Raw genomic sequence first — 27,258 nt, forward strand, 5'->3', positions numbered from 1 at the left:
AAAATTCTTCCTCTAAACCAGTATAAATATAAAATTTTTATTTTCAAACCTATTTTTAACCAACTTATGAAAGTTTTGAAAGTGAGAAAAAACTTCAAATTTATGCTTAAAGAAGTAATCCAAGTATATCTAGTAAAGTCGTCCACAAAAATAATGTAATATGCATATCCACCTTTAGACAAAATTGTTGTTGGACCCCAAACATATGAATGAACTAACTCAAAAGGTCTAGATGAAATAAAAGTTCTATCATTGAATGATCATCTTTTCATTTTCCAAGAACAGAGTGTTCACAAGTACAATCATTAATATTACAAAATTTTTCCAAACTTGGAAAATATTGGATTTTAGATACATTTGGATGTCCTAATCTTCTATGCCACAAATTTAAATCCAATTTTTGGACATTACAACAAAAAATATCTTTCGGTATTTTCAAAAAATCCACATGGTAAAAACCTCATTCTCTATGGCCTTGCCCAATCAGCTTTCCTGACTGACGATCTGGCACCAAACATTCATTTGAAAATGAGATATTACAACCATAATTGGATATTTGAGAGATGGATAAAAGGTTTAAATTTAATTTAAGAATGTATATAATTTTTGGAATAAGAAACCTTTTGGAGTTTGAAAGATCTTTTTCAAAATTTTCTATTCCTTTGATTTCAAGAGATGTACCATCGACCATAAAAACTTTTGACACACTTAAGTTGCTATAACATTCGAATAAAATATCATAATTTGGGGTCATGTAAAAAGATGCACCGGAATCAAGAAGCCAAGGGATTTTACCAGGGTTGGAGTAAGATGAGACTGGGGCTCTAATTGAAGAAGACGATCCTCTAACAAGAGGTTTGAGAGTTTAAACTAGTTGAGATAAGGATTTGGCTATTTTCATGGATGTGTCTTGAGAGTTGCCAACCATAACCGTCGCCTTATTCTCTTGAGGTGTTTCAACCATACCCGCCTCTTTTTTCATGTAGTTCTTATCCTCCCTACTTAGTTTAGGGCACATAAGTTTAAAATGTCACAATTCATGACACCAATGACAAATGACTTTTCTTTTGTCATATTCATTTTCTTGTCTCCCAAAGTGAGGTGGTCTATAAGTACGAGAGTAGGATCCCAACCTTGAAATGGACAAAATAGAATAATCTTCATTCTTGGAGATACATTTCTTTAGACAATTTTCTTCGATACTTAATTCCTCAATGGTATTTATAATAGAGGAAACTTTTCCCCTTATGAAGGAGAGCTGTTTTGGTTGATTCAAAATCGGGTCTCAAGCTATTAATGAATTGATAGAAATGTTCTGCATCTATTTGCTTCAGCCAAAACTTAATATTTTCGGAACAATGCCACTTAGGCTCTAGAAGAGCCAACTCTTCCCATAAGGAGGACAAGCCAAGGTAATGTTCGCTAATGCTTTTGTCCCCTTGTGTCATGACCACTTGGTATTTGTCAATTTTCAATCTTTAGATAATTATAAATATTCAAGTTGAGCTAGGAAGTGCATGTAAAGTAGTCATCAGTCTTGATGAGAGAAAATTTCCAAGATTTAAAAAAAAATTGTTTTATGAGAAAGAAAACCATGGTAATATGATATATTCAAGCTAGGTGAGATTTTGAAAATCTTGTGATAGTATCTGTAATTTTCACAGCTAATGAATACCCAAGGATAATATCATGAGATTCTCAAAATCTTTGCAATATTGGTGAGTATGGTGTAAAGCAAGGGATGGACATATGGCATAAGTTGGAAGAAATGGTGTAAAGCAAGGGATATTCATATCTAGTGAGTTGAATGGTATGGTGAAAAGCAAGGTTGCGGATTAGGAAGCAGAAGCGGGAAATGATACGGGAAGCAAAAGCGAGAATCGATGCATTTTAAAATTCATAAGAAGCGGGAAGCGAGGAATAAAAAAAATAAATATAAGAATTGAAAGAGAATAAAAATGAAACACAGATAAAAACTAAAATAAAAGTGACTAATATTAAATTTTATGATTTTTTAGTGTAAAAATTAAATTTTTAACAAAATCTAAAAATGATGACCACCAATTTAGAGAAAGCATATGGAAGTGAGTGAGAAGAGTGAGGGAAACACATAAAAACATGAAAAGTTGAGTAAGAGAATATATAAGAAGAATAGATGAAGTATGTGGAAAGCATAGGAGAAGCGTGGGGGATCGATGTTCTCATCAAGTTACGGAAGCGAGGAGTATCGCACTTCCGAAGCGAGTTTCCGAGAAGCGAGCTTCCCACCTATCTAAGAAGCTTCCGATAACTCTGGTGAAAAGTACATGAACTCTTTTTTCCTTTGCTTTTTCTTTTTTTCCTTTTGTGATGAAGTAAATCACTATCATGTAAAATTGTATATATAAAACTGTGATGAAGTTTAGGTTCAACTGTTAAATTGTATATATAAAACTGTGTGTGTATATATATATATATACCTATATATATGTATATGTATTTATGTACATATATATATTATATTTTTTTCTTTCTTTCTTTTTGACTTAGTCCACCTAAGTTGACTAGGCCCCAATGACGGCTAGAAATCTAGCCGTTAGGAGGTCCATCTCCCTCTTTCCTTTGTCTCTCTCTCTCTCTCACTCTCTTAACCCTCTCTTCTCTCCCTGTTGTGTATATAAATAAGGGTCTTCCCCTCCTGGAAAAGCAAGCTTCTTGCATACTTGTGATACTCGATAAAATACTATTTTTTTTATTGCAAGCCTTCTTGTGTGTATTCCTTTGTGGGTTTACGTGAGTGTGTTCCTTAGAGAAAACTTGTGTGTTCACTTGATATTGGTGGACATTTTGGTTTATGATTGAAGACTATTTGGCTCTTTACATGGTATCAGAGCTTGGTGATAAAGCTTGTTGGTGATTCAAATCCAAGTATATGTGATTATGGTCGTGCATTTGAAAGTATTTTATCAAGTATTCATGTGATCCCTTTTGGTGCTTGCTTGGTGGTGCATCTTCTCCAAATTTGTGGTGGAGTGCTTCTGTTTCATTTCTTGTCTACTCTCTACTTCTCTTTTTCTCTCTCTTCTTCTTTCTATCCTTCTTTTCCTTGTAAAAATGAATGACAAAGATAATATCATCATAATGCCCATCAAACTTAATAATACTATGTTATGTGGGCTTCTATTATGAAGCATCACATATAAGAAAAAGGGTTGTGAGGATTAGTTGATGGATCCGATCCGGAACCAAAACTAATCCACACTAAGGTGAAAAATGAGAAAGAAGTACTTTCTGATGAAGAGAAAAATAAAGCTATAGATAGTTACAAGAAAAAGTGAAAAGAGGGGAGAATGGGACAGGTCAAGATTGTCTTGGTTTATCAATAGTGTGGACATTAAAAAATGTTATAGCCTTGATAAATTTGAGCACGCTAACAATGCTTGGGAATACCTTAAAAATATATATTCCCTTAAAGATATTGCCCGTGTGCAATCTTCAAGATAAAGTTTGTGAGTTATGAAAGGAATGGAAAATCTCAAAAAAGCACAAGACAATGAAGTACTCTGCTTCTTAAGAAGTGAGGCATTGGAAGCAATTGGTGCATTTGCTATTAATATAAAATCAGATGGATAGATTCAACACAATACTATTGGCATAAAGGAGAGTTTCACGTGCATTTACAATTACCTTCCCCAAACTTTTTTCATGTCATGCAAGAAAGATGCACTCCTATATAAAGATCTAGAAGAAGTGTACATATCATTACCTCCCAAGTTTTCTCTTAGGGGGAAGGAAAATACTATAGAAGGAAAGGGGCTTTTATGGGTTAAAACAATTTCCAAGAGGATGGTTTTGATGAGGATATGTTGGAGCTTCATGTATCAGGAAAGTTACATGATCATATGTCCTTGTTAAAAGGAAGGTTGTGTTCATTATCGAGCTTGCAGCTAAAATCACTTGGAAACTAAAAGGATGAAATGAGGTTGAGGACGATGATATATCTATCTGAAAGGTGGGTTCATGTATCTTGATATCACTCAAATCATCTTCCGTGCTTCAGCATGATCAACTGGTTTATCCATAACAGTAAGAAACTACAGGTGGAAGCAGTCGATAGTGTTAAATAAGTTGAAGAGAGCTTTGAGAAGTCATCTCCTTTACAGCAATATCAGCCTTTTTTATGTAAAAAATAAATACCAGGATATGCACATTTATAGGTGGAATCCTATCAATTAAATAAAGCAGGCAAGCATTGTATCAGAATGATCGAGAGCTTAAGATAAATATTGGCATTTAGGCAGCATTTATTCAAGAAGAGCTAGGTTTAGAGTAAAACATCCCAGTAAGCTATATACAGTGATGATGTGATCACAATACATGTTGCAACTAAATCCTGCATTCAGAAAGAACAAAACATACACAGATTCATTGTCATTTTGTTAAAGATAATGTGGCCATACAAATTGTTGCTAGCCCTCTTGTTAAGTCACGATAGCAAGTAATGTATGTTCTCACAAAGGGAATAATAAAGATGGGATTCACAAGGTGGTATCCAAGTTCAGCATGACATATACTAATAAACCAAGCTGAGAGGAAGTTCGAAAGCCAAGGCCTATTTTAGCCAATTCTTATGTCAATACTATGTAACTATAGCTTCATCAGTTGATAACTCATGTGGGAACAGTACTGGTGTCATGTTCTTATATGTGATTATTCCCTTGTCTTTTACTCCTTTAATCTTACCTAACAACTTGTTCCTCACCTTTCTAGCATAGTATAATCTAGTTTAAAAAATAAGTAGATTCTCATGCAATAAATTTGGTATGGAGTTGATAAGGAGATTTCCATTTTCTCTTCATTTTTTCCCTTTCCTCTTGGCATATTATCATGGAATTCTGACTTAGGAAAGATACATCAATACCAATATGGTCAATGGATCCTAATGGCATGTGTTCAATAGCTAGTAGTTATTTTTGGGAGATAGGATGTTTTCATTTCAGCATTTACAATAGGTCCATTAATAGTATAGGCAGAACAAGATCACGACGTACCTCTGGGGATATGTCCAGGTAAAGAACAAGATCTGGTGCAAGCAATCCAATTTCAGGTGCCTGAAAGAGAAAAACACATAACCTTAATTTGGTACAGAAAATCATGCATGAAACATATTTAATTGAGTCAGTATGCACCTTGCACCATTCAAGATCAAGTCCCTTAGCAGCTGAGAAAGCCACACCAGAATATGAATACCGGTCAACAATAATTGTGGTTTTGTTTCTTAGCTTGCTTTCCATTAGCGACCTATACAAAGACAATTCCAAAAGTAGCACAATAAATTCTCACCTGTCCCAGCATACATGTGATTATGTGTTTGTGAGTGAATGCGTGGATGGACTTGAGTATGCTGTCTACCGATATGTGTGTGGATGGGTGGCCGGGTATGTTTGTGTATGTGCTTGTGAGTTGTTTTCACTAATGTTGGTTTTAGGAACCAATAACATGAATTTTTTGTAGACAAACCATAATTCTTTTAGGACTTGTGCATCTACATACTTATGTTTATCCATTTTTCATGTACATTTTCAAGCATGGATGCAACAACATATAATACACATTTAAATTATTGTGGATGTAGGTGGATGAGGGGTCCGGAAATCATTAATAGTCTGATTATATTCACAACATGCACAAACAGAGCTAGAAAAACTGTTCCCAAGTTAGGATTGCACATGTAAAACTCTTCCTAAAACTGACTTGGTTTGAGTTCTTCAATAATGAATCCACTAGCAAAACAACCAGCCAAGTTCCCAACAAATTGAGCAGATGAAAAATTGAACTAAATATCCACCATGAAAAAGATGCACCAAGAGAGAACACCTATGTCACAGGGATTCGGCTAGGAGGGTGCCGCACCCGCGTCGACGCGACTCGACGCGGGTGCGGGTGCGGGTGCCGCACCGGGTGCGGTCAACTCGATCCTGGGTGTGTTGACCGCACCCAGGATCATTAATGTCCATTTTTAAAAAAAAAAATTGCCCAAATGGGCTTCGAATTTTTTTTTAAAAAACTTTATGCTAGTCTGTCAGCTGCCTAGCATAAAGTAAGTTTTTCAGTTTTCACGCACAGCTGCTGACAGCAGCTGTCAGCACAGCTGCTGACAGCAGCTGTCAGCTGTGCTGTCAGCACAGCTGCAGCAGCTGCCTGTCAGCTGCTGACAGCAGCTGCCTGACAGCTGCAAAGTTTAAAAAAAAAAACCCGCCTATTCCCCAACCCCCTTTTTAAAAAAAAACCCCACCTATTCCCCAACCCCCTTTATATATATATATATATATATATATATATATATATATATATATATATATATTACTTATTACATTTTTGCCCCTGCCGCACCCCCGCACCCGGGTTTTTTGGAAGTGCCGAATCCCCGCACCTGCACCCGCACCCGCGCCCGCACCCGCACCCGCACCCATGTGACATAGGAGAACACATAGAAATGCTTTAAAAAATTGACATGTGCCCAAACAGAAAGAAAGAAATAGTGGAAATAAGTCTGCTGGGCAACAAGCTAATGGGACCCATATATGGGATGCGTTGCATCCCAATTAAATGAAAGGCCATTACGGGCCTGTCCAGGTTGTGACCCACCAATGGGCCAGGCTATAATTCAGAAAACCAGCTCAATTCCATTGTAGACAAACTGACCACAGGCAGCCTAGTCCGATACCCAGCCCTCAAAAATGGAAGAGCTAAATAAAGCAAATAGATAAATGCAAGGTTGCCTCAGATCTATCCAGTAATTCCATGGCAAAGAGATGTGGTTTTTCAAAAAATTGAAGTACAAGTTTGGTATTACTCTTTTTTTTGTTACGCCAGGGGACTACATGGCTCCCATCGGCCGTGATCGACCCTAGTGTAGGTCTTCATCGATAAGGCCCTTAAGGTCCACCGCACCCTGGCAGTACTCCCAGCTTTGTCTTATGGAATAGGAAATGCTTTTCCCAAGGTTCGAACTCATGATGTGAGGATATCTTCACACAACATGCTCCATCCTAAGCGCCCCATTTCGGAACCGCTCCCCACCTACACCCGCCCTCCCAAACACCCTCTTTTTCTTTTCCAGTAGCCAGGTGAGCACCCTGGAAAGGCAATAAGACATTCAAGTATATGATGATGATGTGGAATATAGTTCTCAAGGTTGAGGTTTATTAGTGATACTGAAATTGCTCATAAGACAACTTCATAAAAATAGAATATCAATGTTTGAGTACAATGTAAGAGACTTAAGCTTCCAAACTATTTAGGAGGAAGTTGATCACTCTTTCAAAATTGAAAGCATTTGAAAAAAATTGGAAACTTACTTTTGACAATAGAAAATTGCAACTGTGTGGGGCCTTGCATAAACTGACTGTCTAATTAACAACAAAAAGTTGTAAATATTGAAGGACCTCAGCATTAAATGAACTAAGACATTTTAAGAAAATGTTCTTCACAAAATACTTATGAAACTTAGAAAAAGGTGATACCAAATATCAACATGGGATTACTATCAATAAATAATGGATTTATCAGTTATTGCTAACAGATTTCCAAGACAAAATGGGGGCAAATGTTGGCACCTTAAAAAGATGAGCTGAGACACTCAATTCATTTAGAAGACGCAAAATTTATTTGTACAACTAGGTTAAATAACTATAGCTCAAAAAACATGATCCTTGCTGGGCTTATTGACCTAGGCCAATCTGAGCTTGGTCTTGGCATCCCTTGACTAAAACCCATCAAGTGGCTTTTAGGTTGTCTAGTTCAATATGCACTAAGCATAATTTCTTGGGTTAATGCTCAAAAGGCAATGTTAGAGGCACCACAAAATGATGACAGAACAACAAAGGTGCACTTCTTAATGAGGTCCAAACTATATGTGTCTCCTGGAGATCCATCTTGCATCATTCCAGTAATGCACCGCATGTCTGGGAAATCAAATGTGGTAGTTTCATAGCTTCTTATGTAAAGGAATTCTATAAGATCAAAAAGAAGAAGAAAAACTGAAAAAGTAGAGAACAGGTGAACATGTTATATGCCAAGATGAACAAAAATCTTGCAGTGAATCTTTCATACTTCATAACACATGCCATGCTATGATTTCTTTTGAAGAAAAAGTATAACACATGCAATGCTTGAATCTTGCACTGTAAGAGATAGCTAGTCCGCTTATTGAACTCAAGTTCCTTGATAGACTGACAAAAATGTACAAGCGATCTGCTAAGCTTTGTAGCAAGTCCAAATGAAAGGAAGAATAGGATATTCTTAGAATTCAAAGACCAACTTAAAAATCATTTAGTATAGAAACCAAGATGAGTGATTTTGTAAGGTTCAGAAAAAACAGATAGTTATCACGAGCTGATCATCTAATCATACTCCATGATGTACATTTAGATTTATGCTATTAGGTAATTTAGGTTAGTATTCTCAACAAAACAAGTGATCGGCACATTCTGTGTATTGTTTGTTTTCATGCATCTTTTGTTTTGATTGCTTCACACACGGTTTCAATCATTAAAGGAAAAAATTAATTGAAATGAACCAAGACTACCCAGGCGATTAAACTCACTAGGTGATATATGCTCAGATCACTGGTCCACGAGAACTTCACATTGGGAGAGACTAGGGCCACATGACTATGAATATGATAACCTAGGATTAGGAGAGGCATAGAAACATGCAATTGGTGAGGAAACATGATTTGCTATAGCTGGCTATCTTGAAACTTATTCTGGTTTCCATTTATTGATACCTATAAAAATCACATGCTTTTGTGTTGAAGCTATTCTAGTAAAGCAGATTAATGTTGGCATAACTTATGCATCAACTTATTCATCTGCTTAGAAGGTTTCATTTTTCATATTTTATTGCTACCAATTTCTCATAGATGAGCTCCATATCACAATTCAAACAATTGTTTTCATCATTTATTATCAATCTCCACTCTCGGAAAGAAAAAAAACCTATTAATTCTTAAGGACATCATTCCTTTAATTTATGCATTTTTTATTCACACTAAAAATTAGAACCCGTGCACTAAAGAGAGACTACTATCCTTGAAAAAAAAAAGGTATAACCATGTCCTGTAGCTGATATATTTATCCTCTAATCAAGCTAATGCAAGTTCAGGAAGCGTTCAGATACATATGATTTTTTTTATTTCTCACAATAAATGTTACTAAAAGCAGCAAGAAAAATAACAATACCAACAACACAAGATAAGCAAATTAGCATCACCCACACACACGTATATGCAAGCTTGTTGAACCAACCCCCCACCCACCCCATCCCAACACACACACATTATGCAAATACAAAAATTATCACTTGCTTTAGGAGAAGTCCTAGTTTGAAATCAAGAACTATAGTTGCTACTAATGAAAGGAAAAAGAGAGAACAAAGTAAGCAATGTAGGCTTGCACAACAACAACACAGGTACTAAAGGAACAATAAGCACAACAATAACAAAGAGGCTCATGGTCATACTATCAAAAGTGCAAGTCTAACATGGCCTTTATTTTCCAAACAATAAATCATCTTTGGACTAATGATTAGAGTCAACATATTCTGGTACCAATGCGTGAAACCTTGTCGCATGCTCATCTATTTGTTGAAAAATGTGGTAGGTCATGATACTAAAAATAACCTATAAACTTTATAAAATTCAAATACTATAATGAATATTATCAATCAGGTATGGCATATCCGCATATGATGGCAATTAAGTGTAGAATTTCATTACTTTGTTTTATGAAAAACAATCACATCTCCTTTTTATTTTTTATTCATTTGAATAATCACAGTAATGAGAGAAGCTATATACTTTTATACATAATCCATATAACATGTATATTTAAATAAGCAAATAAAATCTCCATGACCAAATTAATGTTCTAAATTAGTATATAAGACCATAAATAATGAATTGAAATATTTAAGCATATCTAGATGAATCAAATTTCAAATAATCTATATTTGCAATTAGAAACAAACATACAATTATAGTCAACAATCATCGACAAGATTTTAGTTAAGATCATGAATAAGATCAAGCTTATTTAAATAAGAATTGAATCTGTCAAAACATAAACCGCTTGGCTTTCATGCAATTTCGGATATGAAAAAGGAGGAATTTGCTTTTGGTTTAAAAAGGAGAAATTTAGATAATTGAATAAGTTTTTTAATGCATCAAAAATCACTGAATTTTGATAATATGTTGCAAAGTTATGGCTTCTGCAAGCTATGTTAAGTGTTATCCGATTTTGAGTTATGATCCAACCCAAATATATGTATAGAATCCAAGCAGGAATTTGAATAAATAATATACATAAATTAATAATAACATCAAGAAAGAGAGAAATAGAAAACATACTTCTCACTAGCCAAAGCTCCCACATCCATATTGATTGAAAAAAAAAAATAAGACACAAAGCTAGATCGAGTTGTTTTAACTTGAACCACCATCAAAAGAGAATTGGGTTCAACTATGTCACATGGGTGCGGGTGCGGGCGCGGGGATTCGGCACTTCCAAAAAACCCGGGTGCGGGGGTGCGGCAGGGGCAAAAATGTAAATGTAAATATATATATATATATATATATATATATATATATATATATATATATATATATATATATATATATATATATATATATATATATATATATAAAGGGGGTCGGGGGTTCCCCGACGCGGGTTTTTCTGCTGACAGCTGCTGTCAGCAGAATTTTTTTTAAAAAAATTTCGCAGCCCATTTCATAGGGCAAATTTTTTTAAAAAACAAATCCAAAAAAAAATGGACCTAAATGATCCTGGGTCCGGTCAACGCACCCAGGATCGGGTTGACCGCACCCGGTGCCGCACCCGCACCCGCGTCGAGTCGCGTCGACGCTGGTGCGGCACCCTGCTAGCCGAATCCCTGTGACATAGGGGTTCAAGCTTTTGTGTCCACCCGAGGTTTAGGAGCACACCAAATGGGACAGACCTAGGTTTGCCTCTTAGCTACATAGTACAAGGCTACCCAAAAGGATTTTTTCATTGTTCCTCCCTAAGGTGAGACCCTCTATTTATAGAGTATGGAGACTCTAGCCTCCCATCAAGAAGAGGAATCTCAATTGATGCCAACCTCCAAGCACACTTTCTTAATTGATAGGATGATCTCTCATTAGGTAATATTTTTAATTAAAGATTTTAAAAGTTGTAGAGATTTTCAGAATACCAAAAACAAAATTTAACAAACAAAATAATTACAAACATGTCCTAACAACAAGATTTACAAAAAAACTTGTTTAGCAAATCACAACTTTGTGTACCTTAAAGAACTATCTTATGGTTCTTTCATCTACTTGTTACTTTATGCTGACAATATGCTTATTGCAGCCAAAAGTATGTTTGAGATTGAAAGGCCCAAAGCTCAATTAAGTGTTGAATTTGAGATGAAAGATCTGAGAACAACTAAGAGGATTTTTAGCATGGAAATACACAGACCTAAATATAAGAAAGTTGTATATGACTTAGAAGGGTTATATTGAGAAGGTCTTAGACCATTTTGGCATGAATGCAGAGTCTAAAAATATTTCTTTGGGGTCTTATTTTAAGATCTCAGAAGCTATGTCACCAACTGAGACCACACTGAAAGACATATTAGAGGTCTGACCTTAATATAATGTGCAAAAGCTAGTTACTATTATGAGCATTAGAAAAACTTTGCTTACCTAGTACATAGACATACAATACCAATATAAGATACACTTATTGTCTAAGACTGAATTTCGCATAGTCAATCCTATCTTGAAGGCTACTAACGAGTGTGGTTATTAACCATTGTCTCTCAGTAGAGATACATGCCCCCACACATATCAAATCGCCCAACTAGCAGAGAGACAATGTTGAGCCTACTATAAGTATGTGTCGCATGCTTTACAATCTATGTCGGGTTCTCGAGTGATTTCCTCATACTGGTGTTATGCATAGGTCTATCTCTTGACGACCTCATCTTCAAAAAGTCCTACTAAAAAATGAATAAGATACACTACATCACCCCAACTCACTCAAACTTATACCCCTAGCCTGATTTGTGAGACATTAAAGGCAATGCATCCAAGGTTCTAAGGCTAGGGTTTTTTCCCGTGTCATAGTTGCATGCAATACCAGAACAACAATTCATAAACATAATCAAGGCCATATTTGATTATTCATGGATTTCATTAAAAAGTTATGCAAGGGCATATAAAATATTCAACACTATTCTGACTCAATCAGACATGAACAATAAAGTATAATGTGTTGATACTGCAATAATTAAGCCATCATCACATGGGATTTCCCCGTTCTCTTTCCCAATCGAGATAGATTAATCCTGTCATTGTTGTTGTGACGATTTATTACTGGTGCTACTACTGCTACAAAGTAGAAAAGAACACCCCCACCAACCAAAGATCCCAGTTTTGGACACCATAAACCCATCAATGAATTGCAAACACAAATCATCCACGACCCAGCTTGATAATTAAGATGTAAGAAAAGTCCCTGAATCTAGAAATTGTCTCCTCGTTTCTATAATTTCCAAGAAATTCAAATACAAGAAGAATCGGAACTACTTCAACCTGATAAAGCAAATCAAATAGCACTTGAAATACCATGAACAAACCCATCAAAGGAGGCCTAAATTCCATATGAATTCATAAAAATCAAACAGATTAATATCATGTAGATCTTCCATATCTGAAAATTAAGCCCCCCAAGAAAAATCAGAAACAAGGAAAAACCCTAGGCCAAGATCACCGGCGTGATATTGCGAGCACAACTTCGTGTAATTAACGAGTGACAGAGATAAGAACGAAGAACTAAGGGTGCCAATTCACCTTTTCTCCCAACGATTGGCACTGAAGAGCAGATGGACGGTGTGATCATCGAGATGGGAAGCGTTGGCGAGGTACGACGAGATGACGCCACCGACGGAGGTGGTCCTATCGGGGAAGCGACACGACTCGACGGCAAACCCTTGTTCCTGCAAGAAGAATAGAAGCCGGGCGGATTGCGAGGTCTTCCCGCAGCGATCCAGCCCTTCAAGCACGATCAAAGCGCCGCGACCGCCGTCTCCGCTGCTGCCCATACCTACGGTCCTCGCTGGAGATGCTGCGGAGCAGAGAGAAAATGGTGCCCTTGCTCCTCCTCTTCCGAATCTCCTGCAGCCAGGAGATCAGCCAAAAGAAACCAACCAACCAACCGATTAATCCATTGACGTTGTTGCTGAAGAGAGAGAGAGAGAGAGAGAGAGAGAGAGAGAGAGAGAGAGAGAGAGAGAGAGAGATTTACAGGGTGGTGGTTTTGACGAGGGAAAGGGAAAGGGAGAGGGTCGCTACCATAAGTCTCACCTACTCTCCCACTATCTCCACTTTTTGTTTGTTGGGGGCATCTGTAGAAATGGCGGGAACACCATTTCTAGGCGTTGTTCACGGGACGGGACGGGACCGGACCGGACCATCTCCCGGTTACGAAACAAGCCGAACCGGTCGTGCTCGTCTCGTAAAGAGCTTGTTTAAAGTTTAAACTCGTAAAATAATAAGTTATGCGAGTGTTCTACCCGACCCCCTCCTTTGCACTACCACCGGCCCTGAACAGCTTTACCCGCGGCCTGCGTAGTTAGTTGAGACTTCCGGCCTTGTAAATATGATGTAAATTCGTGTTTTGTTCTTTTTTAGAATGATCTGCCTGCAGTGGGTGTTTCATTGTTTGTGGAGTCTTTAGACTACTTAAAAGCCTACATGCTTGCGTTAGTAGAAGCTCGATTGCACTTGCAGTAACTTCAATGCATATAGGTCTTCTACTAATACAATTGTTTCTCAATGCACATATGTTTTCTTCAAGTGATTTGTGTTCTTGTTTTATGCTTATGTGATATTCTTTGTGTGTGCTTGTAAGACTGCATTTGTGCTCCTCCTTTGTGACCTTGTGTTTGTCTTTGTATGTTTGTGGTAGTTTCTTTAGGCTCGTCAGAATGACCTAGTTTGGGATCACTAGGTATTGCATGGTGCTTTCAATAATAAGCCTGTGACAACTGGTATCATAGTTTGTTTGAGAGTTGATGAAGGGAAAGAAAGGAATGATTGGTATCAAAACCCTTGATGGTTGTTTCGATTCGACATTGACTCGAAAATAAGTGAATTCCTTGGGAAGGCCCACAAGGGCAGGAAGGGAGGCAAAGATAAAGTTATTGTGGAGACGATAGAAGGGTTATGACAAAAGAAAATGGCTAGTCCATTAGAGCAATGGGTGACGAGAGACAGAGAAAAAGTTGGCAAAGTTATCAGTGGATGTTCGAGCAAGTTTTGGTATCGTCGATAGGGCACAAAACAGTTTTGCTAAGCTGGAGGGTGAAGTAAAGACGGAGGTCGAGGGATTGAGGGTCACAACCCGAGAGCTGCTAGACGAGTTTGGTACTCAAGAGACCAGGTTGTGTGAACTTCGAGAGAGATACAGAGTCTTAAAAAGATTATTTGGGAATGAAATTGGCAATATTGGTAACGCTGAGAATTTAAAAAATGTTGGGAATGGCAGGAACACTATGATAGTTCATCACGAAAAACTCAAGTTGAAATTGGTAGAGCTGACGAAGTATAAAGGAGAAAGGGAGGCAAGGGCTTTTGAGAACTGAATTTGAGATGCAAAATAGTTCTTCGACCAAGTTGAGATTGAAGATGATGTTGAAAGTATATACGTTGCAGCCAGGTATCTGACAGACAAAGCTTCGGTATGGTGGAGAACACAATGTAAGAACACGGAAAGGGAAAGATTGATGATTGACTCATGAGATGACTTTGAGAGAGAAATAAAAGAATATTTTCTCGTAGAATGCTGAGGAAATAGCTCGTAACAAGTTAATAACTTTGAAGCATACAAAGACTATATATTCAGGAGTATGTCACGGCCTACTCGCCTTTGATGCTCAATAATATTGAAGACATGGCCGAGAGAGACCGTGTATACTTCTTCAATAAATGGTTGAAGTTTTGGGCTCAACAGGAGTTAAACTAGGTTGAAGCCGATCGACTTGACAAGGGATTTGGTCATGGCAGAACAGATAGTTGAACACAATCCATGAAGTGGATCTCAAGAGATGTCATTCGACATGGATGATCGAGGCCCTGCAGAGGGTGAACACGCTAGATGGGTCAACCTCCATAGTGTCTGCATTTAATAAAGAATTAACATACTTAGAAGTGACCATCAACAGGAGGGCTACCCAAGAAATGATCGACACGGGGCCATGCACAACTTCATTACCCAAGAAGATTCAAAAAAACTTGGCTTGCGATGGAATAAGAAGACGAGACACATCCTAGGAGTATCTCGAATATGTGGCAGTCAAGGCCAAGAAGTGGATGAAAAAACTGATTTTCTTAATTGCTTCATTGGACGATTTCAAGTTGATCCTAGGCATGGAGTTTTTATGAAAAAAAATAGTGTGGATGCCACATCTAAATGTTGTTCATTTTATGGGTGAGGAGTTCCCGTGCATGATCCCTGCGTCGACATCGCCTTGGTCAAAAACTTGCATAGTTTTTGCTCTACAAATCAAGAGAAGCCTCCAACAAGACGATCAAACATTTTTAGTGGCATTATTAGAGAAAGAAGAGATGAAACCTCTTGAAAATACCCCATTAATAATAATGATTATGTTGGAAGAATTTCAAGAAGTGATGCCCTCAAAACTACCAAGGAGACTACCACGATGATGGAAAGTTGATCATCAGATAGACTTGATGCCAGGGGCAAGACCACCTGCCATGGTATCATATAAAATAGACCCACCCAATAGAGGAGCTTTATAAACAACTTGATGATATGCTAGAAGCTAGGATCATTCAACCATTAAAAGCGCCTTTTGGTGCTCCAGTGTTGTTTCATATCAAGCATGATGGGTCCAAGCGTTTATGTGTGGATTATAGGGCATTCAAGAAGTTGAGCATAAAGAACAAGAACCCCTTGCCCTTAATTGACAATTTATTTGATTAGTTGGGGAAGGCATGAGTTTTCTCAAAATTGAACATGTGGTCAAGGTATTGGCAAGTCAGGATTACAAAGGGAGATAAGCCAAAGACAACTTGTGTCATACGATATGGTGTTTTTGAGTTCTTGGTAATGCCTTTCAACTTGACAAATTCTTCTGCAACCTTCTCCACTCTAATGAATTAGATCATCTACCCGTATTTGGATCGATTTGTGGTCGTTTACTTGGATGACATCATCATTTATAGCGATAATCTGGAGGATCATGTGCAGCATCTGAGTTTGCTGTTGCAGACCTTAAAAGATAACTTTTATGTGAAGCACGAGAAGTGTTTGTTTGGTCAAAAAGAGCTAAATTTTCTGAGTCACATAGTTGGAAATGGTCATATGATGATCGACCACCAAAAGGTGAAGGCCATTCAGGATTCGGAGACACCAACCAAGGTTTCTGAACTCCATTCTTTCTAACTACTATCATCATTTCATTGAAGGATACTCGACTATCGCGGTGCCATTAACTAACCTCTTGAAGAAGGATTAGAAGTGAGAGTGGTAGGAGGAGTGCCAGAAGGCATTTGAGGCATTAAAAGAGGTCATGGCAAAAGTTCTAGTACTATAGTTTCCCAACCACATGAAGCCCTTTGAAGTGTACATGGTTGCCTTCGGCTATGCATCGGGGGTGTGTTGATGCAAGATAACATCCCATCGTCTATGAAGTCGAAAATTGAATAATGTCGAACAATGATATATAGTGCATGAAAGAGAGATCACTGTTATTATCCATTGCCTACACACCTAGCTACAATACCTTTTGGGTTCCTCATTTATCGTCTACATGGACAATGACACCATGAGCTACTTTTAGATGCAACAAAAAACTCAATCCTAAACAAGCTCGATGGCAAGAGTTCTTGGCAAAGTTCGATGTGATTCTAGAATACAAGCCTGACAAAACTAATATGGTGACAAATGTCTTGAGTAAGAAGGTCAAGTTGACATCCATAGTTGGGAAGGATACCTCAATTATAGAACCTCAAAGTGACTTTCTCGATAGGATTCACAAGGGTATGCGAGAAGACCCGATGGTGCAACAACTCCTTTCTCTTGTGAGATAAGGAAAGACAAGACAATCTTTGCAACAAGATGGATTACTGATGAAAACTAGAAGTCAGGTATATGTGCCCCGATGGGGATCCTTACAATGACAGGTACTGAAGGATTGCCATGATTCTTCATGGGCAGGGCACTTAGGATATGAGAGAACTTTGACATTGATCAAGCGAGTCTACTATTGGTCGCAAATATGTGATGAAATAGATAGGTATATGCTTATTTGTTTGATCTATCTGCAAAATAAAGCTATAAATCAAAAGCCCGTGGGATTGCTAGTCATTTTCCATCCAAAGTCGGCCTTGGTAAAGCATATCAATGGATTTTATCATGAGGCTGCCAAAGTGGTTGATCGTTTCTATAAGTATACGACATTTACACATGCCCCATTCACTTGCTTGGCTGAAGACATTACCTGACTATTTGTGAAGCATGTAATAAAGTATGCAAGCATCCAAGAAAGTATTATCAGTGTTTGTGATGCTCGTTTCATGAGTAAGTTTCAAAGATAGGTTTTTCGATTACGGGTATCTGAATTACACTTCTCTACTAGCTTTCATCCACAAACACATGGTTAGACAAAGCACATCAGTGAGATGTTGGAAGAGTATCTATGACACTTTGTCAATGCTAATCAAAGAATTGGACAGAGCTGCTTGATATTGCTCAGTTTGGCTACAACCTCCAGAGAAGTGAAGCCTTAGGTCACAACCCTTTTGAGATCGCAATTAGGCATCAACCACAAACATCTTATTCCATAGCCGCCCACGGTTGAGGCAAGACATCTTTTTTCTACCAAATTGTTATGAATTGGCATGATCAAACCACAAACACCTTACGCAACAAGTACTTGTTTTGTCGTTCGTATGATCTTGCTCAACAACGACTTCCTGTTCATCATATTGAGTTCAAGAGAAAGCCCTCGTATGAAATAATGTACTGACTTACTCTTTGGTCTAACCTTTTTTTGCCAGACCTCTCTACCTATATAAACAAGCATCATACAAAGACCCTCGTGTTGAGTTATGTATATACCGTTAGCTATGGAGCGCACAACTTTCCCTCAATGTCATTGTCTTTCACAAGTCTTTTTCGAAAAGCATAGTATCAGAGTAAATCCTTTGGTATTTCTAAAACTGGTGTGTATACTTTCTTTTTTATTGATTGAGCTTTGCACACTCAATAATAAAGTGAGGCATCTATAAATACCCTAATTTTGATTAAGGCATTCTACATCATGAGTCATATACCAAAATCTAGTGTTTTTGGCTTATTTTAAAGTTATGTCAACTTTAACTTTAATTTTAGCCTCAAAAACAATATTCTTAACTTTAAAAAAAAAAATTAAACTAGAGGATTTTAGCTTTCAAACAAACAAAAAATAAGGTCAATCTAACATCAAAGTAAAAAATTATGACCAAAACAAGGTGACTTGTTCAATAAAAATCTTCTTTTTCAAGTAGAGCACACTTTGAATATATTTTTTACTACCAAAATGATCAAATTTGATCTCACTTAAAAGATAAATTAAAGTAGAGGATGTTAACTTTCTTATGCATTAAAAATAACCTCAAAAGGACATCCGAATAGAAACTTATTGCCAAAATAAGTTAACATGTTGGGCCTATTTTAGCCCGTTTTGCTAATGACAGTTGGATTGTTGTTAGGAAACTTCTAACGACATATGGATTGTCATTAGTAGATTTTGAAGTGTTCTTAGCCGCTTTTGATGTGTCATTAGAGAGGTCAAAAAATGATGAATTATTGTTAGCAAATTATAATATATCATTAGCAGCATATGTCATTAGCAACATGTGTCGTTAGCAGCTCATTTTGTTAAAAAATGCACACCATATTGGAGATAAACCATCCATTGACTTATCCCTATATCACAAAACCATGATATAGGATCTAGCCCAATCCTAAATCCCTAAATCCTATCTGCCCTACCTAATCCCTAGATATTAGGCTATAAAAACCCTTGACCAATAAGAGAAGCCCTTTCAAACTTCGACCAATAGGATCCCGCCAACCCATCCTTGGACGGATACAAATTTGCTAAATTTGCACCAGAATCCACCTAAAAATCCCATAAATATGGGCTCACCCCTTATTCTAGCATCTGAAGTTCGAGATCTAGTTGCAGCTACACTATGTTGAAATCCTTACCTATCTAGACTTAGCCTTCTAGCCTACTTGAGCCTACTTAGATTAGCTTAGGACCCAGATCCCTTATTTCACCCACCTTTAGAGCTCGTGCCTAGACAGAGTGTTGCATCATAGGAAAAGGCTACCTAAGCCTCATGTGAGATTTGTTTTTTTTTATGTTCATTTTATTTATTTTATAAGTATAGATTTTCCTAACATTTATATATTGTTTGTGTTTCTTGCCTTTTTCAAGCTTCGGTGGTACCCCACACCATTGAGCTTGCCTTTTTTAGGACCAATGTACGAGGTATAAGAATTTGCAAGCTAAAGCTCATGTTTAAGAATATCAATTCCTAGTGCATTTGATTCTTGTTTAACGAAGAAGGAAAGGCATGAAACTTGAAGAGTGTACCCCCACAACTTCTATCAATCTTAAGTTCAAATCCAATTTTTTATCCAAATTTAAAACTTTTTTTGGAAAACCCTCTTTTTGTTCTTTTCAAAAATTGGTGATCCACAAAATGACGATCACGGTGGGACCGCTTGTTTAGACTTCAAAATTGACATTTTTGAGAACTTTAGCACTGCGATGTTTGTACAATTTTTTTATTTTTATGTATTGGATCCACCCCAAACCCAAAACCCATGTTTTAATTTGCTTCCTTTTCTATTTGACCTTTTCATGTTGGCAGAGCCGTATCTGTCTATCCGTAAGTCATATTTTTACATTCTAAAACTCGTTGAAAAATAGAAAATTGAATTTACAATTCTAATTTTTTGTATGAGTTTGAATTATGCCTTTAAGGCCTTTAAAAATGCATAAAAATAGGGAATATTGTCACTTTTCTTACTATTTTCTAGAGACCCATTTCTAATTCTTAGATCTTATCTCAACACTCCAATATAAAAAACAAGTATTTTTATAGTCCTTGGAAAGCTGAGTCATAGATCTAAAAGTTTTTTATTTTTTGTCAGAACCAAAAACCAATCTAGGGTCCTCTTTTCTGAGTCACAAATCTTGGATAAAAATCAGGCCTACAAGTGATAGCTGCCAGACAATCTGTCTTTCGGAAGTCATTTCTTTCTGACTGATCATCAGATCAAGGTGATTCTGGTATTGAAAAGTTGGCTTCTCAATATTTATATATTTTTGTTGTTGTTTGATTTTATTTTCGATGCTTGTAGCTAGAAAATATCTTAGAACAATTGTAACAGGTGGTATCTTATCAGCCTTTGATTGTTTTTCGATGAGTAAAGTCTTTGAGTCTATTTCTCTATCCTTTTTAGAGATATTCTAGAATTCATCTTTTTTGAGATCTGATTGTGTCTACACTTTATTGAAATTCATACCTATCTAGACTTAGCCTCTTAGCCTAACTGAACCTACTTTGCTTAGCCTAGGACCCAAACCCCCCTATCTCACCTACCTTCGAAACTCGTGCCTAGTCGGAGTGCTATCCAAGTTTCACCGCACTCATCACAACATGTGAAAGGGCTACCTAAGACCGAGGTAAGATTTAGTTTTCTTTTTATGTTCATTTTATTTATTTTATAAGTGTGGATTTTACTAATGTTTGTATATTGTTTGTGTGTACCCCACACCATCAAGCTCACTTTTTTTTATGACCTAAGTATGAGGTATGAGAACCAACAAGTTGAAGCCTGTATTGAAGATTTTGAGCTTTTAGTCTGACTGATCCCTATTCAACAAAGGAGGAAAGACACACAACTTGAAGAGCGGAGCCCACAACTTCTACTATTCTTATGTTCAAATCTAGTTTTTTATCCAAATTAAAAACTTGTTTTGAAAAATCCTCTTTTTGTTTTCAAAATTTGGAGATCCACAGCATAGAGTTGGGTTTCGATTCCCGCAGGTGTTATCCCTCCTGCATAAGCTGAAGCAAGTATTTGACCTGGGGTCAAGGTACTAACCCTAGCCTTTCCTGCAGCTGGACGCCGACTATGCCTCCGCACCGATGGGAGGTTTCCACAATTTAAATATGGGAAAAAAGAGAGGGTTAGAGAAAACATGAGTGTAAAACAAAGAGACGTAGTAGATCATCATTTTCCACAAAATCTGACCATGGTTAGTTTGACACTATTCTAACAGAAGGGCTATTTTGCACTAATGGCGAAAAAGGCGAGGGCCGATTTGCAAATTGGGATCATGCAGAGTCTACTTTGCAAATCACCAATAAGGCTGGGACCAATTCGCAAAATACCCTAAATTTTAATAATGTTTTAATTGTAAACGTATCTTTGCATATTAAAATATCAACAAATTCAATTAATAATAAAAAATTCATGTCCTCATGTCCTCTTTCTTAAAAAGTTTGTGCACCTAGTCTCAGCACTCGCGGTTGGTAGTCTTTGTGACATAGATGCAGGCTCTTTCCATACATGGCATGCTTATTAAAGAAAGGTCGTTGTCATGATGAGAAGACAAACAACACTTACCACACGACCCATTCAAAGCCAATCAATTCAAGTTAATCTCCACTTTTTTCTCAACAATTCAGGCCATCCAAACCTATTATAGTGCATGGTGGACAAATGAATGAATTGATGATGGTGATGATGCACATGTAATTGCTAGAATCCTACCACTACCATCATCCACTGATTCTTCATCATAGGCCCAGAGATGGCAGCATCTATAGCAGCACCATTGCTGATCATGGCCACCTTTGCTCTTGTTCTTGGGCATGCCTCTGCCATGGATCACATTGTTGGAGGGAGCTATGGCTGGAAAATACCCCCAAATTCTACCTTCTACCAAGAATGGGCTAAAACTAAAACCTTTGATTTAAACGACAAATTAGGTATGTATCACTTCAAATTTCCAAAGGTTGTATTTGAATGACCCTTTAGACCCGCCCGGGGTCGCTCCCGGGTCATTCGAGTGGCAGCGGGCTTGGGGAGAAGGTGCTGACCTTTTTCTCCTAGTTCAACTCCCACTAGATGTGTGGGTGCATGCCTTTAATTGGTAGGCTCCGTAAGGGCTTCTGTGTCAATGATCCCACCGGGGTTTAACTTGCAGGGGCGAGCCCATTAAGTGACCCGGTTCTCAGCAAGTGTTCCTTGACATAAAAAGAAAAGAAAAGTAAATGCACGGCCCTTTGCATAGTAGATAGCATCTGGTCATTTTTTGGAGCTAGAAGTTGTATGGATTATATATTTCATGTTACATGATCTCCCTATGAACCATAACACATGGATTGGCACAAACTTTCCGATATATTCAAAATATCACTTATTTTAAAAAATAACACACTACTTATGCAATAAAAGCACTTTTCTGCATACACACACATTATGTATAGTGATAAAAACATGCTAAATGGTTTTTTTAGCAATTCTAAACCAATAGATGTGTTCAGTATGATTGATTTACAAGAACAGACACACAAACCATACTTTTTAGATGAAAAAAAACGATATTTGGAGCCTTAAAATTTTAAGAAGATTTTGAGCCACTGATTTTTTCAAATCGTGTGTAAAATTAAACACTCCAAGTGCTGATGGGTATAAAATCAAGCACGTTACCGCTAAAATTTGAAAATAAAACATAAAAAAATCCTGAAAACCCCATATATATATATCCGATATTTTCCTGACTTTTTTTTCAAAGTTTTAACATATCACGAGATTTTTCTCAGATATTTGTCCATGAACAAGATTTGTACCATCTGATACTATAAAAAAACAATATATATATATATATATATATAAGTGTGAATCCAATAATCACCTTTGTGTTCATGAACCAACTCTAATAGTTAAAACGCAACATAGAGAATATTTAGGCCCAAGAGGGGTTGGCTTAGTGGGGTGGGGCTTTGGCTGCTAGACGGGCAGTCAAGGTTTGATTTTCATGGCCGTCGCCCCTCTGCACAAGCCAATGCATAGCATAGGCCCCAGGGGCAGGGGTCCTAGCCTCGGAATTTTACACTGCTGGCACGACGAATGTAAGTATGGCAGGCTAAGCCAGTGCGGTCAGGTCGTCGTGCCGACTGTGGTTTCGTCGGGTTATAAATAGAAAAAAACATAGAGAATATTTCAAGCTTTTATTTGAAACTGTGAAAAAAATCTTTTGCTGTACTTTTATGAGTAAGAGTACATGAGCCAATTTTTTCTGATAAGCATTGTTTTGTATACTATATGTCAGAGGGGCTTTGCAAACTGGACTTTCTCTTATCCTTTCTTATTTTAGTAGGGGAAACCCACAAATTAATGGGGACAACATGGTGCAACCAATTTTCCCATGTTCATTCATATATTTTTGCAATACATAGATGCTGTTAAAAGTAGGATTATGATGGATTTCTATTCTATTGGGTCTAATTTTATTGCTTTTAGATATGAATGCAAAAATGGTGTATCAGGTCTGGCTGGGATTCAGTTAGGATCATTTAGACCCGAATCAGATTTAATGCGATTAAGTTGGATCTGAATCAGAACTATATGTGGTAATACTGGATCCCATAAAAAAAATAAAGTGAAAAGCATGTTATTTGCATGTAGAAAATGCAAATGGATTGGATTTTGATCCATCTTACAATATTTATCTGGATAAAAAAATAATCCAGATCCATTTGCATCCCTAGCTGGAAATCATATCAGCTCGTTGCTAGTCCATCCAGCACAATCCTATCTGTTGCAATAAAAAACATAATCTTTCCTGATAGAACACAAATTCTATATGATCTGTATCCAAATACGGATCAATTTTAATTAGTTTGTGACTTTTACATGTAGACATGTTTCAATCTCTTCTTTCACCAGATCAAGTATTGCCTTAAAAATTTAATTCTGACTAAAAGTTTCTTACAGCAGATCTAGTTCGGATTTGGATTTAAAATTACCATTTAAAATTTATTTTGGATGTGGATCAGCCTTGTCCCCAGTCTCCTGACCCATATATATATATGATCTCCTTATTTCCTAGGATATTGTAATTGTGAGCATAAAAGCTACCTAATGCCCACCCTCTACTTCTTTTTCTACAACTGGTTGGACCCTGATCTGAATCTAACACTATTTCCAGAGAGCGGTCATTAAAGTAAGATCCAAACGGATAGTTGGACCAGATTCAGATTTCCACATTTGGATTTATATCAGATCTAATCCAATCCCTTTGCACATTTTACTTGTAGAAAACTTGATTTCGGCCTTGTTTTATTGGATTCTGTGTCATCATATATATTTGGATCCAGGTTCAATCTGATATCATCAAATCTTATTTATATCCGGACTGGATCTGGATTGACTGAAACTTAGATTTATATTTGGATCAGGCAGGTTTCATCTCCGTACCCAAACAGATTACAACCGTAGTTGTTGTGGCTGATGGTCACTGATTAGGGGTGTCAACGGATCAGACATGACCCGATCCCAACCTGTACATGGCCCGATAAGATCTGGGTTTGGTATGGAAGAAGCACATCTGATTAAGAATTCGGGTCGGACCTATAGGGTTTGATTAATATATGGGCTGGGTATGGTTTATAAGATTTCATACCAGACCCAGATCCGACCCTAGTTCTGATCACGATCCACAGTTTTTCAATGTATAAAACACTGAAAATACTGGGTATATGCCAGATCTGGTTTATTTAATGCTAATTGGACCTGGGTATGGTTTTACCTTGGGGTGTAAACGGGTTGGATATGACCCATTGCCAACCTGTGGATCCATTCGAGTCAGGGCCTTGTAACAAAGAAAACGGCCCAAATAGCTATCTGGTTCGGACCCATGAAATTCAAATAACATACAGACCAGGGTATGGTTTATCAATTTTCATATCAAGCCCAGGTCCGACCTGAGTTCTGAACTTCTGATTAAGATCCATAAATTTTCAATGTAAAAAGTATAAATAATGTTCTTTCACCGTGCATGGACCAGGTCTGGCTTACGTAATCCTAATTGGACCTGGGTGTGGTTTTTCCTATGAAAGATCCGATTGGTCTCTGCTCTGGATTCAGTGCCAGCACCTCTTAATCGGTCCCAGGGTCGGAGCCACACATTTCTGATGGAAGTCCGACCCATTGACACCCTTAGTTTTACCTATGGTAGGTCTGTTGGACCCACATCCAGATTCAATGCTGACACCTACTAGTCAGATCCAGGTCTGAATTACCCACCCATCTCCACCAGGGTTCTGACCAGTTGACACCCCTAGGACTACTAATCCTTGTTCTTCCTAGTTGGAATGCAAGATGGCTGATCCGTCCCCCATCTTTGAACTGATGGGTGTCAATGGGTCGGATCCAGGTGAGTCCAAACCCGAATCTAACTTTGAGGTGCAGGTACCAAATCCGAACCCAGGTCCCATCAGGTCCACCGTAATAAAAAACACAGCTTAGTCCTGTAAGGATTACATGAACCAGACCAGTCCATACCTGGTAAAATAATATTTTTTGTCTTTTTTTTTTGTTATTGAAAAATCACGGGTCTTAATTGGAACTCGAGTCAGACTCCGGCCGGTCTGGTATGAAATTTCCCAAACCATACTCAGCTCTATATACTAATCAGACCCTTCGAATCTGAACCGATTTTTAATTGGACCGCCTTCTTTATCACCAACCAAACCCTAACCCTAACCCTAACCCTGTAGGTTTGGTATGGATTGGGTCCAGGTCAAACCCAACCCTTTGACACCCCTATTCGAACCTTTAAAACCCTTGTTGGCATGTTCCCATTAGAGACACAAATTCTAATCATTTTACATTAAACTTTTGATCCAACTCAGTTTTTAATCGGACCTCCTTCTTTATCACCAAATCCTGACCTGATAGGGTTTGGTATGGGTCAGGTCCAGGTCAAACCCAACCCTTTGACACCCCTATTCTAACCTTTGAAACCTTCAAAGGCATGTTCCCTCTAGACTCAAATTCTAATCATTTCACATGAAACTTTTTTTTTTTCGGAAAGGCATGCTGATGTTAGGCAGACCCCCACCAGTTACTATTCAATGTACCACTGGGTTTTGAACCTGCAACATCCCGCCACAAGGAGACAGCTCCTACCAACCACGCGGAGCCCCTGTTGGTATTTTACATGAAACTTTTGATCCAACCCAGTTTTTAATCGGACCTCCTTCTTTATCACCAAACCCTGACCATATAGGGTTTGATATGGACCGGGTCGGGTCCAGATCAAACCCGAGCCTTTGATACCCTTATTTGAAGTTGAACCTTTAAAACCCTTGTTGCCACGTTCCCTGTACAGGCTCAAATTCTAATAATTTTTCATGAAACTTTTGCATGTTGAACTCCAGTGTTCTTGTTCACCTCTGCTATGCAAAATGTGATCGAAGTCTCGGAAGCTGACTTCGCTGCCTGCACTCAGGATAATGTGATCGGCATGCACCACTTAGGCCCCACTACCATCCCACTTACAAATGAAGGATCCCATTACTTCTTCTGTGGCATTGGAACCCACTGTGAACAAGGCCAGAAGCTCACCATCAATGTGGGCCAGACAGCCGGATCCACCACTGCTCCCGGACCCGGTTTTCCCGACGACGGCTCCGTGTCAAGCATAGCATCTCCACCATCACCACCAACCGATTCATCTTCTGCAAGTATGCTGAATTACTTTGGTGGCATTCTGGGTTTGGTGCTGCTGCCTCACCTGTTTGTGTAACGGGCTCTTGGATCTTGGGCACGTGATGGGTCTCAGGATCCGAAAAGATGCTTGCTTTGATACCCGTGTACCCATCTCACAATGCTAGTCTTTGATTGAATAATAATATCTGAAAAGACTTGCAGTTTCATTTTGAGAACAAAGTTTCTGAATGATAAGAGTTTATGGTCGAATTTTGCTTGTTATGTTAGCTTGGAATCCAGAGTCCAGACCAATTGTATTTAGTTAAAGACACAATCCACAATACAGTTAAATTATATGAAATGCTGAAAACTGGAATCACACAATCCCTATCATAGAGAGAGAGAGAGAGAGAGAGAGAGA

The 27,258-nt window shown here is 37.8% G+C and overlaps 2 protein-coding genes across 2 annotated transcripts in view; one reads left to right on the top strand and one right to left on the bottom strand.

Annotated features, from left to right (window-relative positions):
- ZEU1 (P-loop containing nucleoside triphosphate hydrolases superfamily protein) overlaps window positions 1–13,409 on the bottom strand; it is a 28,598-nt gene extending 15,189 nt beyond the window's left edge. The window contains exons 1-4 of the mRNA XM_089989348.1: window positions 13,335–13,409; window positions 12,881–13,204; window positions 5,169–5,280; window positions 5,031–5,090 (exon numbers count right to left, since the gene is read on the bottom strand). Of these exons, the coding sequence (XP_089845474.1) occupies window positions 5,031–5,090; window positions 5,169–5,280; window positions 12,881–13,204; window positions 13,335–13,384 (546 nt within the window). The 5' untranslated portion in view covers window positions 13,385–13,409. The remainder of the gene's footprint in view (window positions 1–5,030; window positions 5,091–5,168; window positions 5,281–12,880; window positions 13,205–13,334) is intronic.
- An 8,521-nt stretch (window positions 13,410–21,930) lies between these two features.
- Window positions 21,931–26,934, top strand: LOC149814529 (umecyanin-like). Its single transcript, XM_089990378.1, has 2 exons — window positions 21,931–22,108; window positions 26,567–26,934. Exons 1-2 carry the CDS (start codon window positions 21,931–21,933, stop codon window positions 26,932–26,934), a joined length of 546 nt encoding a protein of 181 aa, XP_089846504.1.
- Window positions 26,935–27,258: the final 324 nt, after the last annotated feature.

This window comes from Nuphar pumila, chromosome 15, assembly GCF_984573655.1.
Source record: "Nuphar pumila chromosome 15, dmNupPumi1.hap1.1, whole genome shotgun sequence".
Taxonomy (NCBI): Eukaryota; Viridiplantae; Streptophyta; class Magnoliopsida; order Nymphaeales; family Nymphaeaceae; genus Nuphar; species Nuphar pumila.

Coding starts and splice junctions, on each gene's coding strand:
- LOC149814529 (XM_089990378.1), top strand. CDS start 21,931: ATGGCAGCATCTATAGCAGCACCATTGCTGATCATGGCCACCTTTGCT. Junction 22,109..26,566: donor TGATTTAAACGACAAATTAG/GTATGTATCACT, acceptor GTTGAACTCCAG/TGTTCTTGTTCACCTCTGCT.